This window comes from Podarcis pityusensis (genome assembly GCF_964106645.2).
Source record: "Podarcis pityusensis genome assembly, chromosome: 3".
Lineage (NCBI taxonomy): Eukaryota > Metazoa > Chordata > Lepidosauria > Squamata > Lacertidae > Podarcis > Podarcis pityusensis.
In genome coordinates, this window is record NC_138026.1 from 1,854,424 (window position 1) to 1,872,362 (window position 17,939).

The 17,939-nt window shown below is 42.9% G+C and overlaps 1 protein-coding gene across 6 annotated transcripts in view; it reads left to right on the forward strand.

Moving 5' to 3' along the window:
* SUPT3H (SPT3 homolog, SAGA and STAGA complex component) overlaps positions 1 to 17,939 on the forward strand; it is a gene marked incomplete at its 5' end in the record, with an annotated part of 301,070 nt that overhangs the window by 168,996 nt on the left and 114,135 nt on the right. For all 6 annotated transcript variants that reach the window (XM_080997474.1, XM_080997476.1, XM_080997477.1 and 3 more), the window contains 2 exons: positions 13,043 to 13,118; positions 17,154 to 17,266. In XM_080997474.1, coding sequence (XP_080853600.1) covers positions 13,043 to 13,118; positions 17,154 to 17,266 — 189 coding nt within the window. The remainder of the gene's footprint in view (positions 1 to 13,042; positions 13,119 to 17,153; positions 17,267 to 17,939) is intronic.

Consider the following 17,939-nt stretch of genomic DNA (forward strand, 5'->3'; position numbering starts at 1 on the left):
AGCAATTTCATGAGTTATTTTGCTGCTCCAAGCTGAATGCTAGTATTGTAGAACATCCCAAACGAAGCCACATTTCTTGTATCAGAAGAGCACTTTAGAGTGGTGCCTCGCAAGACGAAATTAATTCGTTCCGCAAGTTTTTTCGTCTTGCGGTTTTTTTCGTCTTGCGAAGCACGGTGTCGGAAAAGTTTTGGAAAAGCTTCAAAAATCACCAAAGTCTTCAAAAACCTCAAAAAAGGCTACCACACCGCATGCTATGAGTTGCTCCTCGAAGTCAAGTCGCAACTGTATTAATGGTTTTAAGAAAAAGGAAACAAACTTGCAAGACGTTTCTGTCTTGCGAAGCAAGCCCATAGGGAAAATCGTCTTGCGAAGCAACTCAAAAAACCAAAAACCCTTTCGTTTTGCGAGTTTTCCGTCTTGCGAGGCATTCGTCTTGCGAGGTACCACTGTATTCTGCTTCCGTCAATCAGTTATTGCTTGAAAATAACTCTTGGGGTTTTTTTTTTACCCCAATATGCTAATTCTTAAAACAGAAACTGGGATGCGGGTGGCGCTGTGGGTAAAACCTCAGCACCTAGGACTTGCCGATCGCATGGTCGGCGGTTCGAATCCCCGCGGCAGGGTGCGCTCCCGTCGCTCGGTCCCAGCGCCTGCCAACCTAGCAGTTCGAAAGCACCCCCGGGTGCAAGTAGATAAATAGGGACCGCTTACCAGCGGGAAGGTAAATGGCGTTCCGTGTGCTGCGCTGGCTCGCCAGATGCAGCTTGTCACGCTGGCCATGTGACCCGGAAGTGTCTGCGGACAGCGCTGGCTCCCGGCCTCTAGAGTGAGATTAGCGCACAACCCCAGAGTCTGGCAAGACTGGCCCAAACGGGCAGGGGTACCTTTACCTTTACCTTTACCTTTAAAACAGAAACTAAGAAACCGATGTAGGCAATTTTATGGTGCATTGTGTTACCCCAAGCCAAATTCCAACATGTCTTCTGTTTGTAAGATGTCCCAAAGCAAGGCCATGTGTGTCATGTCAGAATAATGGAGGCTGGGGCATTGTTTGGGGGTGTTGTTGGGGGAAATGTGCCCTTCTTTTACATTTGGTTGTGATTTATATGAAAATTGTTCAGTTGGGGTTTGTATTTTTTCATGCTTCTTGGCATCTAGACTTTTAGGTGTTTGCAAATGGAGAATCTTTAGGTGCAAAATGCGTCTGGCGCCTGCTAATTTCGAACCCAGGAAAAGAGGACATTTTTCTGCCTCACCACTTCTAGCCACTTTCTGAAGACTGGAAAAGGGACCCTCATATTGGGGGGGCAGGGGGAGTATGGCTTTGTTTTTTGCACTCTTCAGATGAGGACTAGACCATGTGAAAAATGAACATAAGATTTTAGCTGCAGTTCATTCATTTTCAGCTTTGTATTCTAGTTATAAAAAAAGCACGCCTAGACACTCCTTTGCGTTACGCATAACCTTGGTTTAAGGTGCCATTTAGCTCCTATCTTTCATATCTCAGTTTCTAACACTGCCTGTAATCTCGCTTCTCACTGTGAGGGAACCACCAGAAGGCCCTCAGAGCTGGACCTCAGTGTCTGGGATGAGCAATGGAGATGGAGATGCTCCTTCAGATATACTGGGCCGAGGCCATTTAGGGCTTTAAAGGTCAGCACCAACACTTTGAATTCTGCTTGGAAACATACTAGGAGCCAGTAGGTCTTTCAGGACTGGTGTTATATGGTCCCAGTGGCCACTCCCAGTCACCAGTCTAGCTGCCGCATTCTGAAATAGTTGTAGTTTCTAAGTCACCTTCAGAGGTAGCCCCATGTAGAGCACATAGCCCAAGTACCACTCTGGTGAGACAGTGCACAGGCAGTTAGGGTCTCAGATGGAGCTGATAGACAGTTGCCTTGGATGCAGAATTGACTTGTGCCTCCATGGGCGCCCTTGAGGGCTAGCCCTGGAGCCCATGAAGCCTAATGAGGTGGTGGCAGTGATTACCTTTTCTCCTTGGAAAGTACGTACATAGAGCTGACAAAGGAAGATGGAAGAGCGACTCCTTTTGCACTTTCTCTTTCAGCTGTATGTGCTTTCCAAGATTTATATGAACAGAAAGCAGAGCAAGTGAGAAGGTAGGAATGCAAAGGACCCAGCTGGGATGCTGGTGGGGAGAGAAAGTGGGGTGCCACAGAAGAATGATGGGATGGCTTGAGGATTAGACAGATTCGTGGAGGAAAAGGCTATCAGTGGCTGCTATTCATGATGGCTGCATTCTGCCTCCACAGTTGGGGGCGCCACTTGCTGTTTGCTGCCTGGGTAGCAGCCACAACTGGAGGAGGCAGCCCAGGAGCAGCGACCTCATTCCCAGCCTCAGCCATGGTTTGGAGGATCAGGAACATGAGCCCTGAACGCAGCCCAAATCTAACTGAAAGTCAGTGTAATTTGTCTTCTCGTTATATGCCCTCTTGAGAGCTTCCAGTAAACAGTTCTAATACAGCATTTTCTAGCTTTTCCATATAAAAGATTCTTTGTCTAATATGTGCTTCACATGTCGTGATAACATAGAGAAAAAAGATCTTAAAATCTGTATTCTTTTTCAGTTGAAGTATTTTAACTATTTTAAACACATTATTCACAAAGTAAAGTCTTTTTTTCCTTTTAAATAAAATCAGTTGCCATCATTTGTTTTATAATGGGAATCTCTCTTCCTCTCTCTCTCTCTCTCTCTCTCTCTCTCTCTCTCTCTCTGTCTCTCTCTCTAACACACACAGAGAGAGGGAGAGAGGGAGAGAGAGAGAGAGAGAGAGAGAGAGCCCTTACCATCAGAAATCTGAACTGGAATGCAAACAATATTGCACTCTGAATGCTGCGTTTCAGTTGTTATTCCCAGAGGATTAAAAGGAACACTATTCATCTGTCACTCTGCCTTCTAGTTTAGGGATATATTTCCAACTCTTGGGTGTTACATAGCAATAATTCAGCAGCAGAGGCACCATGCTGCTTTCATAGTACATTTCATGTTTGAATAAACAGTGGAAAGCCAATAACATGAATAGAAGAAAATAGTGCCTCAAAAATAGGCTTCTTGCCAACCAAGATTAATGCTAGATTCCTTTTGGAGTCAGCTAGATGAGGAAGTGTGTGAATTTTTAAAAGATACTGCAAAATTCACAAATAAGATAACTAAAAAATGCATTTTGATCACCACCTTTCCTAAAATACAGTCTTCCAGTGAAAACAAACAACTTTCATTAATGTGTCACTTTCCTGTTAGTTAGACAAGGAAGCTATTGATACTAACAGAAGGATTACTATGTCTACTTTGATGGTTGTGTGGTAGCTAGACTTCTAAATATGTTGATCTAACAATAGTAACCATTGCTCCTGAGATCTTGTGCTAGACTGTTTTCTCTCTGGTTCTGCTCATTAAACGTTTGCAGAATCTGGGAGCATGTAGATTGCATCCAATGCATGTCCTTTTAACAAGCAAAATCTAGACTCGCTTTGTTTTAAAGGCATGCTTTTTGACCTCATGGTTTTGCAAATATGATTGAAAAGGCGCAGGTGGTGTCTAAAGGTTTCACTGTTCAGAGGTGGGACTTCATGGCTGTTTGACTTTCTTTGTGTATTTTTGTTGCACACCCACACATGACTACAACTAGTTCTTTATAGGGTCTTTGAAGGCTCATAAATGCATTCTGCACCTGCTCTGAGGAAGAACATTTAGAACTTTCTAGAACTAAAACCCACAAGGGTATGAAAGAATATATTTATTGATATTTTCTATTGACCTCCCCTCAGGTTACCTTCCAACTCTACAATTCTGATACTACAGTCATATCTCCGCTTACGTATCCCTCTGATTACGTAAACTTCGGGATACGTAAGTGGCAAACCCGGAAGTATATTTCTGGGTTTTTGCCACGTGCGCATGTGCAGAAGCGGTCTCTCCAGTTGCGAAATCTCGGGATCTGGCCGGATCTCTGCAACAGATCCCATCCACAACCAGAGGTACCACTGTATAGAGAAAGTGAGGCACATCTGAACAATGGCAGGCAGCTGCAAATTGATACCACTGGGAAATTGTTATTGCATAAAATAATTTTGCAAACACGGGGGAGCAGGGAGGAGAAGGGTCAAAATTAAAACCTGCTGACCCCAAACAAGACATGAGAGTGGGAAATTTCGCTCTTTGCCAATGGATCAGTAGGATCTGTTTCAAGGAGAAAATCAAAGGGGTGTGTGTGTGTGTGTGTGTGTGTGTGCCCTGTGGTCCTTAGATGAAGGACGGTATATAAATTTAAATCATTGTCATTGTCAATCAATGATTAAAAAACACTGCCTATAATGGTTCTATTGGATTCAGGGGGTTATGAGAAGCTGGAGTCTGGTATTATGTGGTATTTCTTCTTCCCTTCTCCAGAGGAGACATTCACATAGGAGTGCACAGGCATTGAGGCATAGACCTGCCCATATAAGGGTATGTCAAAATATATTTGTTAGTAGATGTTCGTTGCTAGTGTAGTCTTTATGGGTAGAAGTGTAGCCCTTGAAATCTATTCTTGTGTAGTGCAATCCTATATATAGCCTATTAAAATGCTGAACAAGGTGCGGTAGCGAAGAAAATGTAAAATGCAAGATTTTATAAATGTTGAACATTCAGAAACATGCTGTGTTTCACACTAGGCTCCTAAGCATGCTCCTAAGCAAGGGCCATTTTTCACATTGCTGGAGAAATCTATGTTGTGCCAGTGGGGCCTCCCCAAGCAGAACCCCCTGTATTCACTCACGTATGTGCATTTCTTTAATGTGATTTTTAGCTTCCTCTCATATTCTGGTTTTAGTGTAACCAGTACTATAATGTGTGAAAGAACCCCCAATGGATTGAGATGTTCTTCCAACAAAAAGGGATTTTGAATTACATTTATAAAAGGAAAGACGATGTATCCTAAGTAGTATTTAAATACTGGCAAAATCTTTTCCTGTGAATTGTAATTAAAAATAGGGTTTTGGTCTGATCAAAGGAAAGAAGGATGAGTCTTCTTTTCTCCCAGTGGCCTGGATTTTATTTCCTAACGCTAACAACCATTTCCAAGGCTTTGCAAGACTCTCCCCCTCACCCGCCATCATTGTCAGATGGCATTATTTAAAGTCTGTTCATCCACTTGTGTGGGATTCATATGCTATAATATACAGCACCGATGACAAGAGGGCTGTTATACTGGGGGTGTTATTCAAAGCGCTGCTGATTGTCACAGGCTGCAGACATCTGTAGGAAAAGCATTGTGCTACTCACAGCATCTGGCGATGGAAATCCTTATGAAAACCAAATCAAACAATTTTTTTGGAAGAAGGATGCACACATTACATCCGCTTTGAAATAATTAAAAATATTTATATATGCCAGCCATGTCAGTTTGTATCAGATGCTAATGATATATTATATTTTAATGCTGTCTTCAGATTGACTGTAGTTAGACAGATTTCCGGATGTTTTAATCCCTCAAAATTAAAGGGCCAGTCACTAGCAATGGAACATTGTCACAGTCTGCATCCCACAGCTGGTGGATTTAGCTCCTTGAAAGTTGGAACGGTCAAGGTAAATAAGATACGTTTCTTGGTAAAATACAGATGGGTGGACAGGGGAGTTGGCATCAGGAGTCACCTCCGTTGGACGCCTGTTGAAGGGCCCAGCTCAGAACTGCCTGCTCCTTGTGGCCGCAATGGGCAGCAGGGAGAGTGCCGGCTTCAGATGTGTTGGGATGAGGGCTTGTTGTCTATCTGTAGGCCAGGCCCACACCACTGTCTTAGAGCAGCCTTTCTCAACCATGGGTCCCTAGAGGTTGCTGGACTGCAACTCCCTTCCCTCCTAGCTAGTGGGGCCATTGGTCGGGGATGATGGGAGCTGACAGCTGGGTTCAATTATATAAAGGTTGATATAATTGCCCAGAGGGAGAAGGCAAAACAACTGGAGTTGCTGCTGCCCTTCTTGCTCTCATCACTATTTTTGTGCCAGATAAGACAAGTGAGGAGGCAGCGACATCAAGGAGCAGGAGGAACAATAAGCCCCAGGGGGCTCGGAGGGTTGGCAGTGGACTCGCTGCTGGTGTATGGGCCTCAGCAGTTGCCTAGAGTGGTGCTGAGCCCTGATGGCAGTGCTGCTCATGAGGGAGATGTGGAATTACTCAGGAAGGGACTCATATTGAAGACATCTTGCCCAAAATGACTATGCTACCACTCAGTGGATTCGTAACTGGCTGACTGACCGAACCCAAAGGGTGCTCATCAATGGTTCCTCTTCATCCTGGAGAAGAGTGACTAGTGGGGTGCCACAGGGTTCTGTCTTGGGCCCGGTCTTATTCAACATCTTTATCAACGACTTGGATGATGGACTCAAGGGCATCCTGATCAAATTTGCAGATGACACCAAATTGGGAGGGGTGGCTAACACCCCAGAGGACAGGATCACACTTCAAAACGACCTTGACAGATTAGAGAACTGGGCCAAAACAAACAAGATGAATTTTAACAGGGAGAAATGTAAAGTATTGCACTTGGGCAAAAAAAAAATGAGAGGCACAAATACAAGATGGGGGACACCTGGCTTGAGAGCAGTACATGTGAAAAGGATCTAGGAGTCTTGGTTGACCACAAACTTGACATGAGCCAACAGTGTGACGCGGCAGCTAAAAAAGCCAATGCAATTCTGGGCTGCATCAATAGGAGTATAGCATCTAGATCAAGGGAAGTAATAGTGCCACTGTATTCTGCTCTGGTCAGACCTCACCTGGAGTAGTGTGTCCAGTTCTGGGCACCACAGTTCAAGAAGGACATTGACAAACTGGAACGTGTCCAGAGGAGGGCAACCAAAATGGTCAAAGGCCTGGAAACGATGTCTTATGAGGAACGGCTAAGAGAGCTGGGCATGTTTAGCCTGGAGAAGAGGAGGTTAAGGGGTGATATGATAGCCATGTTCCAATATATAAAAGGATGTCACATAGAGGAGGGAGAAAGGTTGTTTTCTGCTGCTCCAGAGAAGCGGACACGGAGCAATGGATCCAAACTACAAGAAAGAAGATTCCACCTAAACATTAGGAAGAACTTCCTGACAGTAAGAGCTGTTCGACAGTGGAATTTGCTGCCAAGGAGTGTGGTGGAGTCTCCTTCTTTGGAGGTCTTTAAGCAGAGGCTTGACAACCATATGTCAGGAGTGCTCTGATGGTGTTCCTGCTTGGCAGGGGGTTGGACTCGATGGCCCTTGTGGTCTCTTCCAACTCTATGATTCTATGATTCTATGATTCAAAAGCCTGAAATGAGGGGCAGCAGCTACACAAAGTATTTTATATTGTGTGGGGGGGGGTTTGGTCAGTCAGTTCATTGGCTGTCTGGGCAAATGGAGAGATGACGCAACAGGGATAACCTTTAGAATGATGATGGAGGAAAACTCACAAAGAATCCTCCTGAAGGATGACTAGAACCCCATTTAGAACTTATTCGGCGGTGGTGCCAAAGAAATCTTACATTCCTGCCATCCATCACTACCTCTGCACAGAGTGGAGCTGTTCCAGATTAGGAGAAGCCTTTTTTGCATTCTGGCTCTCAAGAGAAGTTTCCCACTGTGATTGGTTTGCAAGACAAGTTGCAGATAAAGTCAGCTGTATCTATTTCTGAACCTGATGCTGCGTTAATTACGGAATCTGTGGGTATAGCCGTTGCAAGAACTTGACCTTTCATGGATATTCTAAGGCTGTGCAGCCTAAGGATGTAAAGGGAATCCTTAAAGATCTTCTGCCTGGCTGATTAAAACAGCTGGCCTGACCTGGCCTTTTGAATGGAAGAGGCAATAATTCCTCACTGAGTGCACAATGCACTGACAATTGCTGTCCTCATTATAAAAAGTGATATGTATGAGTGGCAGTGGGTGTGGTGAGGAGTGAGATTAAAGGTTGCCATTGCTGGGAATATTCTGGAAGAATCTGTACTGAGATGATTTTACCTTTTGAAAGCGGATGGGATCTCACCTAAATGTATGGCTTCTATGGACTGTTCTTCATAGAATCTTTAAAACATCTTGTCAAAAATGTATATTTTAATGTGTTGTTTTAAAATAGTATATTACTTAAGCAAATATTTAAATATTAAATTAGGTTTTCTGTAAGCTTGATGTGAATATAATTCTGCCTGCCTGCCAAGTATGTCAAAACCCCAAGCCTACTTTCGTTTGCCAGGGTAAATGTTTATTTTGTTTTCCCACATAATGTGCTCTTTAAAGTGTCACCAACATACCAAATCTGATTGCTTTTTAATAGAGACATGGTGGGGTTTTTTTTGCTTTCATTAGGAAACAGGATAAATTATCAGTAAAGCTCATGCTAATTAATCGACGTAAAGTTGATTTTCTTTGCATGTCTTTTTTGCCTTCCAACCCCTTTGGAATCACCCCTGCATCCCAGAAAAAAACATTAATCAGAACAATTGCATTTGTTATGCTCACATATTTGGAACATTATCAAACAATGGATTTAGCATGTGGGCCATGCAAACTTTTGCTTCCCATTTCAATCTTTCAGATTCAGATTCATAACTTCTCTGTACATGGTAGGTAGTTTCAAAGTTGTTACTTGAGAATGGGGTGGGATAATTATGAACAAAATAGGATGAAAACAACTTTATAGCTTTCTCCTTGATTTTGGCTTTGCATGGCTTTGCTCTTTTGTGGGTTTTACTTTGCATAAAGGTAAAGGACCCCTCACAGTTAAGTCCAGTCATGAACGACTCTGGGGTTGCAGCGCTCATCTCGCTTTATTGGCTGAGAGAGCAGGCGTTTGTCCACAGACAGCTTCCGGGTCATGTGGCCAGCATGACTAAGCCGCTTCTGGCAAACCAGAGGAGCACACGGAAACGCCGTTTACCTTCCTGCTGGAGCGGTACCTGTTCATCTACTTGCACTTTGACGTGCTTTTGAACTGCTAGGTTGGCAGGAGCAGGGACCGAACAATGGGAGCTCACCCCGTAGCGGGGATTCGAACCACCGACCTTCTGATCTTTTGCATACCAGGTTGTAATAAACCGTAACAATTAGTGCTCTCCAACCTCACCTTCCCTAACTTGAATGAGGTTATTATATATTCTGTGATGTGAATTGGGCTAGTTTTACCTAAACACTTAAAAACTTTGGAAAATGTTTTCAGTAGAGTTAATATTTAGAACTTTCAGTGAAACTCAGCTTGAACAAAATTTGTTGGTTTGAAATTATATTGATGAAGCAAAAACCACAATAATATTAGGTTGGTCCTAATATTTAATCAGACATTGGAATAGGCGTGTAGGAGCTTCCACCACCTCCTTCACTAGCCAGCCTTAATTTCTGCTATTCTAGGTGGGAGGTAGGATCCAAAATTGTTATTTCTGTCCAAACAGGAGAAACCACATCCCTGGTCTTCTAGTAATGAATAGAGAGATTAAATTGAGCAGACCAGATTGGAAGCAGCTTTTGCTATCGACAATATTAATGCTAAGATGTTGCTCTCAAACTTTTCCAACTTACCCCCAAGTCCATTTGAATTCACTCTGTCTTTACAGTAACCCTTCCCACAAATCTGTGTGCAAAAATTCTCAAGTGCTTACTATCCCAATATTGGAAAGAGAAATAGAACAGGGCATCTCCAACTGTTTTCTAAAACCACATGTAGGGAACTTCCTTCTTCCCAAATAAGGTCTGCAAATATTTTTAAAAGAAGTTGAGAATTGCTCCAGGCTTTAGGGGTGGTGGTAGTATTGTATCAGGAATTGGAGTGGGAAATCCTCAGAATGGAAAGCTCTTTTTCCCCCCAGCCGTCCTTCAGATGATATGGCAGATACAGTTTTACCAGATGCGCCAGTGTTATGCTGGTGTTTTCAAGAGCAAATAGAAAAATTGCAGGTGAACACAAACATTTGTAAAAGCTTGCATGTGCATGTCTGGCAGCCCTGAGTAAGCCGGGGTGTAAACTGGTGTTTAATGATGAGAGTATGCTTGCTAACCGCCTAACGGCATAATCATTTCTGTTCTATGAAAAGTGAGGAAATTATTCGTGGGAAATTGTTCTAAAGAAGAACAAATCCACATCAGGCGGGGTGAGTCATCTCTCTCTAAGGTTCCATGAGACCTTGAGGAGCTGAGCAGCGGTGCATTCTTCAGCCTGTGGGTCATGCTTCCATCTGGGTAACCTGGGGGCCAGATGGCAGTGGCAGGTGGGACCAGAGGCAAGAGTGACCAAAGCAATCGATGCAAATGTCACCTTTGCACAGGAGGCTTCTCTTTACGCAGAGTCATCCAACCCTCTCTGTTCTCCGTCCAGGCAAGCAAGAAGCATCACCACACCAAGGGCACATTTCAGCCAGGTTCCCCATTCCTGTCATCGAGGACACTGAGCCGTGGAGTGAGTGGAAGTGGGAAGGGAAGGGAGCTTCAGCAGTTTCAGGAGGGGAAGAAACAGAAGGCTGAAGAACCCATTTGTGTTTCATCTGGCTGAGTTCTTCCTAGGGTACCCTAAGAGAACTTCCACAGAGGAAAAGATACTTCATGTAGAAGGGGAGAGAAAAGAGGCTTTTGTGCTCCACCTTCCTCCTGACGCCCTTTTAGGCTGAGATCTTGCCCTGCCTTCTCGTTACATTGGAAGATTCCGGACAACGTACATGCATAAACCAGCTGCATGACTTCAAAGGCTTCTATGTCTTACATACTCATTCAAACTAATGGATAGGACAGAAAGAACAGTCTGCTTCATAATGCAGGGATAAGTAAGATAACAAAGAATTCTCTGTATATCTGCTCTTTATTGTCAAATCTGCAGTTTTATCACAACATCCATCAATCTGTCATAAAAAGGTTTTGTTAGCTTCAGCACAAGACCCAAAGTGTGTCTAATCTTTAAAATGGTTCATGCCCTACTGCCCTCTTTTTCTTTGGTTTCCACTTAAGCAAAAAGTGGATTTAAGAAGAGCAAGTTGGTTACATTTTATAATGAAAGTCCTGAGATAAGTTTTAAGACAGCTAGGATTTGGAACAGAATTTTCAACTCTGTGATATTTAACTGCTGTATGGTACCGTTTTCATTTTTTATTTTCATTGGAGGCAGATCTTCTTTACTTAACTAGGAGCTGGTTTGTGTAAAATATATTCTTTGTGGTCTCTGTGAAGCCCCATAAAGTTTTGGAGCTTTGAGAGGAAGTTTCTGCCGATTGCCCTGGCTTGCACCTTTTCTCACCCTGCACCTAAGTAATGAGTGGAGCTTGTGCTTTCCTGCTCAATTTCAGAATTAATTAATTCAAATATATGCAATAGAATTTATTGCTTGTGGTTCTTTTGTATCTTCACATGTGTCTTTAAACCTGTGATTCCATTGATTAGACCAGGTACCACAAAAAAGCATTCTGTTTTCTTCTGGGATAAATCTTCACATCACAAGATAGATTTCCATTGCTATTCTGGCATGCAGTATTTCTTGGTTAGGCATTTGTGTTGCAAGCCATGGAGGAGGAGGAGAAATCCACTTTTAACTTAGGTTAATTTTGAGTTGCTTGGATATGCAGGATACTCTGTCAGTGGTAGATGATACGACATCAAGATTTCTTCCAAACGTACCAGGGTTCTAAAACTAGAGGACTATATATAAACTGTTGCTTCTATGCTTACAAACTAAATTAAGCAAAATTAATAATTACTACTTTCTCCTTTCTGGATTTATGCATGTTCTGTCAGGTTCATAAGTGTTAATTATCTATTTGTGTTGCTATGAGTCAAGTGTGTTCCAGTTTTGGCTCCACTGCTTTCATGTTCAAAAAACGCATGTGGCAATTTCTTGGAGTGTTTTCTCAGCATGATTTTGTCCTCCTTTCATCACTGTCCTTGACAAAATTTACCCAGATATGGGCAATTAATCCAGTGGTCAGTGTTCTGCCAACCAACTGATTCATTAGCTCTGATAGCCAGTTGCGTTAATCAGCAATAAGGGCCAATGATGCTGAGGAAAATGAGAACAAAAAGAAGGGAAGTGGCACTAGAAGTTTCCCCAATCTTTTGTGTTAAAATGTTGCCCACTTACAGGCAAAGTTCCCATATAGATATGCTAAGGAAACATAGGAGTAAGGTCCATTTTAAATCACCAGCATTTCCTTCAGTGTAAATGTGTTCAGAATTTCAGGGTCAGTTGCACATAATTTAGGCAAGGAGCATTGCCTTTTATGTTGAATAATGAGAATAGAGCAGATGAAGAACCTAAGCAAATCATAATTAATAATGTTTATACCCTGCCCATCTGGCTGGGTTTCCCCCGCCACTCTGGGCGGCTTGCAGTACATATAAAAAACTGTAAAACATCAGACATTAAAAACTTCCGTAAACAAGGCTGCCTTCAGATATCTTCTAAAAGTCAGATAGTTTATTTCCTTGATTTCTGATGGGAGGGTGTTCCACAGGGTGGGCGCCACTACCGAGAAGGCCCTTTGCCTTCAAGCAGATCAGAAGATAGGTTTAGCAGTTTGGCCAGTTTTGTCTTGTCAGTTTGCACAGGCAGCAAATAAATGAGTAATGTAAAGAGAACAAGCTGGCCCAATGAAGAGGCCTCTAATTTCAGATGTTTTAAAAGCAGTATCATACTATCTGCTGTGCAGTTGATGCAGTAAAGGATAAAGAGCAAAGTCAGGGGATATATGTCATATGTAATAATTTCCTGTGAGGACAGCAGTGCAATATGCATTGATGAGCATGGACTCATCAATAGGCATTGATGCATTGATGGAGCTTTGATGAATTCTCAGAATATTCAATATCATCAACTTTTGCTTGCTTGCTTGCCAGCCACCCATCTTTCTAGATTGCCCCAGCTACTCTGGGTGGCTTCCAACAAATTATGCAACCACAGTAAAACATCAAACATTAAGAAACATTGAGAAATTAGTAGTACTAATTTAGTGTTGAGAGTTGCTGTCAGGCCTACAGTTGGAAGGGTTTTGTGATGCTATGCATTTGGATCTATGAATAACAAGTGTCGTTTATATTGTTTTGCAGAGGGCAGAAAGACAAGCACGAATGATGGACTCTGCACAATATGCAGAATTCTGTGAAAGTCGTCAACTAAGCTTTTGTAAGTGTTATGCCATAATAATTATGCTGTTCCAGACTGTAATTTTACAATATATTGTAATCAGACAGATAAAGTATGCAACACCCCCTTAATTTTATTTCTGAGTTGCAAGAGGGAGAATGCACTCCAAACGTCCTTCTCATGGCATGGATCCTCTGCAGGAGGTTTTGCTTTCCTGTGCTTGTGGCATTGTGGTCTCACTGGTGCACGGGAGGATGTGTGTTAGATCCAGGGCTGGGCGATAGCAGCTTTCCAGCATTGTGGTGTAGCATCATGATGCTGAAAAGGAAGGAGCGTCCTTCGGCCCCAGCCCTGCGAGGCACTGGGGTGAAAGCACTGCCGCTCCCTCCACTGACAGCACCCGGCGGCGTGCGGAGGGGAGGAACAAGCAGCACCAGCCCTGGCCCCGGGTGGCACCGTGGTGAAACTGCTGCTGCTCCTGCTACTGCCAGCACTCGACACAGGGAGGAAGGAGGCAGCACAGACGGAAGGTAAGGCACAGGCAAGCCCCACCCACTGCTGGGTGAAGGTGCCTTCATACTCTGGCCATCAAACCGGTCCCGGACGATGGCTTGATACATTGCCCAGGCCTAGTTAGATCTGAGATGTAGGAAGCTGTTTCATCGTATCCAGGAGCTAAGAATTGGGAGCAGAGACCATGGCATCACCATGACGTCAGGTGAAGTGATTCCCTTTGCCTGGGTGGTTTGAAGTCAAATCATGTGGGCAAAGGTATAGGGGGTTGCTACCACCCCCCATACAGTGGTCCCTGCAAACCCCACTTCCTTTGCCTGCACAGTTTGATATCAAACCACATGGGCAAAGACAGTTTAGGAGGTACTGCCTATCAGCTGCTAGGAGGTGTTTGCAAACCCTTCTACTGGCAGGGAGCCGTCCCCTCACCTGCCACACATCTGCTACCCTGTGTGATGTCAGGTATAAGGCAGGTGGCTGTGGTTTGGGGAACCAGCTTCGTGGCCAAATTATGAACCGTGTTAAGGCTTTGGAGGCCCATAGATCTCCAAGTTTAACATCTGTTCTGGATAATTTGGTGGTAGCATTGTTGCATTAAACAGTTAAGCCTTGTTCCACTAACCTTTTAGAGTTCTTTGAGAGTGTCAATAAGCTTGCAACTATTCATGCGGGTTGGCAGTTATTGTTTACTTGGATTTTCAAAAAGCTTTGAAAATTCACACTTCTCTGAATTTTGTAATGCAGTTATCCAGTCAAATGATGTACAAAAAAAAATGCTTATAGAATCATAGGCTTGTAGAGTTTGGAGGGACCCTCACCAAGACTGCAGAACAAACATAAGAGAAGCTAGTGGTCATGAGATAAGAGGGGTTAAGGACAGCATGGCTGTGAATACCAGCTGCTTCGGAACAGGAGTAGGAGAGCGATACAGTGCTCATGTCACGCCTATGAGCTTCCCATAGTCATCTGACAGACCACTCTGGGAATGGAATGTTGGACTAGGTAGCATAGACTTGGTGGTTGTTCTCCACTGTCTCCAAAATGTGTTCAGAAATGCAAACAAGCCAAGTGAATTGTCTCGAACCATTCTGGAACATGAGAGAGCTTTGAGCACAGAAAATGAGATGTCTAAACAGTATTTTTTTCTATTATGGAAAGAGATCATTATCTTAGCATTTTCTAAACTTTTTATCTTCCTTTCTAAATCTCTTTCTCTGCTGAAGCACCCAAACGTCTGTCCTGGAAGCCCAGGGTGTTGCAGAGGGCTCTGCTGGTCATGCTCATTGGGTCTCAGCATCATTCTGTGCAAATTAAGGATGAATACACAGATCATATTTTCTGAGCAGTGAAGCCACTTTGGAGGCCTTTCCCCCCTACATTCATTATAAATGTACTTGGTTCTCTATGGAGTTGAGCCCTGGGGAAAAAGTGGTTCTGGACATTTCACATGGAAGCTGGCGTCACATGTTATTGACTGACTAGCCCCCTGCCCCCCACATTATCAAGAAACCACCACCACTTTGGAGCAGGTTTCCTCCTTTAAAAAGCATTTAAAATAAATGATAATATATGAACATTGCTTTGCTTTATTTGTGTTCTTGTTTTATTATGTATTTTGTGTTTTTATATTGTATTTTTATTCAGTGAAGTGTCTTGAGATCTTCGATTAAAGGGCAGAATACAAATTTAATAAATAAAAATAAAATAGAAAACATTCCACCTATTGGGTACAACTGCTGTCACACTAGAATTTCAAGCAGGGAAAGGGAAAGCTGGATCGCAGTTCAGTAGGATCATTTGTAATGGAGGATAGTTCTAATGAGATTGTGGTGTAGCTTAAGGTTCACTCTAAAAATTTACTTGTACAATGTTTCTGTGAGAGGCAAGACATTTCAACTGCCTGCTTGACCCCTGACATGGATGAAACCTATTTGAGGAAAATATTAAGAACTTTATATTTTTCAGAGTAATGGTCTGCACCTCATTAGTGAGGTCTGTCACACGAGGTAAGAAAGTTCAGCTGCAGTTGATGAGAAAAGTACTTGATCATCAGTTAGTAGTTATTTGAAGTTAGCTAATGTTAACTAAATTACCGTATTTTTGCTCTATAAGACTCACTTTTTCCCTCCTAAAAAGTAAGGGGAAATGTGTGTGCGTCTTATGGAGCGCATGCAGGCTGCGCAGCTATCCCAGAAGCCAGAACAGCAAGAGGGATTGCTGCTTTCACTGCTGCTTTCACTTGCTGTTCTGGCTTCTGAGATTCAGAATATTTTTTTTCTTGTTTTCCTCCTCCAAAAACTAGGTGCGTCTTGTGGTCTGGTGCGTCTTATAGAGCGAAAAATACGGTAACTTAATTTCCATTTCTGCCCAACATGTTTTCTAAATTAATATTTGTAAGCTTCTTTCTGTGCTTGTTTTAAATTACAAAAATCATCAGTGCATACTGCTGTTGTGCCAAATAACATAATGAAAGCATTAGAACTTTAACAAACCTAAGAAACAACCTATTACAAAGATTTGTGGGACACAATTACAGTCAGCTTCGTTATACAAAAAGAGAGCACTGTAGAAGCAGATGATACTTACGAGTTACAAGTTGGAGATAAAGAGACTGCACTGAAAAGCACGACAGAAGAGCACATGGCATTGCATTATGAAAGCACATTAGCAAATTTGGAGAAATGAGTAATTTGCTTATGGATCACAATGTGAAAAATAAATGACACATCCAAGATTGCGCCCTCTGTAAATGTCAAACAGTGGAGAAGCTGGTCTTGTAAGTAGTGTAGTTACTATTTCAGTGCCTTTTTGTGAGCTTAGTTTTTAGACCATTGCATGACATCTGTAAATATTTGTGCTGACAATTTTTTCATATTAAAGTAATGTCAACATCTGAGAAGGTTGTGATGCACTCACAGTTTGCACCAAATAATTATATATTTGAGACCACAACAATATGAATCTTCAATATGCAAAATAGTAGCATTGAAAACCCTTGAACTTGAGAAGCATTGAGGGGGTGGGACACAGTACTGTATTATTATTCACACACAGAGGGCAAACAAGAATAATGGCTATATTTTAATAATCCTATTTAAACCTGCTAACCTGAGAAGTACCATATGGACATAAGGGTACCTACTCGGAGGTGCAATTGAAGGCTGGGTTCAGTGGACATGGACTTTGGTCTGACATCATAACACAACACAGAACACTCCTTAATGTCATCACATACAGGCAGCTCTCAATTTGTGCACGTTCAACGCTCCTGGGTGTGCCGGAGTTGGTGCTACATCTGGATGTTCATGTGGCCTTAATATTAATGAGCTTCAGTCAGCATGCCAACTAGGAGCTTCCTGGAAGAAGCAGACATGTTCATTGGTAATTAATGCCTAATCACATTCTGGTTCTCCTAGATCACAGCCATTGTGTTCAGGATCCAGAATGGCAACTTCTGCTCTTTATGCCAAAGGGTTATCATCTCTTGCCGTTTATGAATAGTGAAATGTAGAAGAGGAGTCAACATTAACATTGCACCTTTTTTGTGTTTTATCTGCCCAGCCAAGAAGGCTTCCAAGTTCCGGGACTGGCTGGACTGTAGCAGCATGGAAATAAAACCCAATGCTGTTGCCATGGAAATTTTGGCTTATTTAGCTTATGAGACTGTCGCACAGGTAAATGAGAGCACTACATGGATGAGAGAAGTTGCGGTGGGGAATGCCCTTCCCTTTTCATGCACACACACAGTGGTACCTCGGGTTACAGACGCTTCAGATTACAGACTCTGCTAACCCAGAAATAGTACCTTGTGTTAAGAACTTTGCTTCAAGATGAGAACAGAAATTGTGCTCCGGCGGCAGCAGGAGGCCCCATTAGCTAAAGTGGTACCACAGGTTAAGAACAGTTTCAAGTTAAGAATGGACTTCCAGAACGAATTAAGTTCTTAACCCAAGGTACCAGTGTGTGTGTGTGTGTGTGTGTGTGTGTGTGTGTATGCATGCATGCTGTGGAGTGTAAAATGATGCTATAGACTAATGCAACACAATGTGCAAGATAGGTTGGAAAACTCTGCATGTATATCCAGTATATCTGAAGGAGCGTCTCCACCCTCATCGTTCTACCCGGACACTGAGGTCCAGCTCCGAGGGCCTTCTGGCGGTTCCCTCACTGCGAGAAGCCAAGTTACAGGGAACCAGGCAGAGGGCCTTCTCGGTAGTGGTGCCCTCCCTTTGGAACACCCTCCCACCAGATGTCAAAGAGAGCAAGAACTACCAGACTTTTAGAAGACATCTGAAGGCAGCCCTGTTTAGGGAAGCTTTTAATGTTTGATGTATCACAGTATTTTAA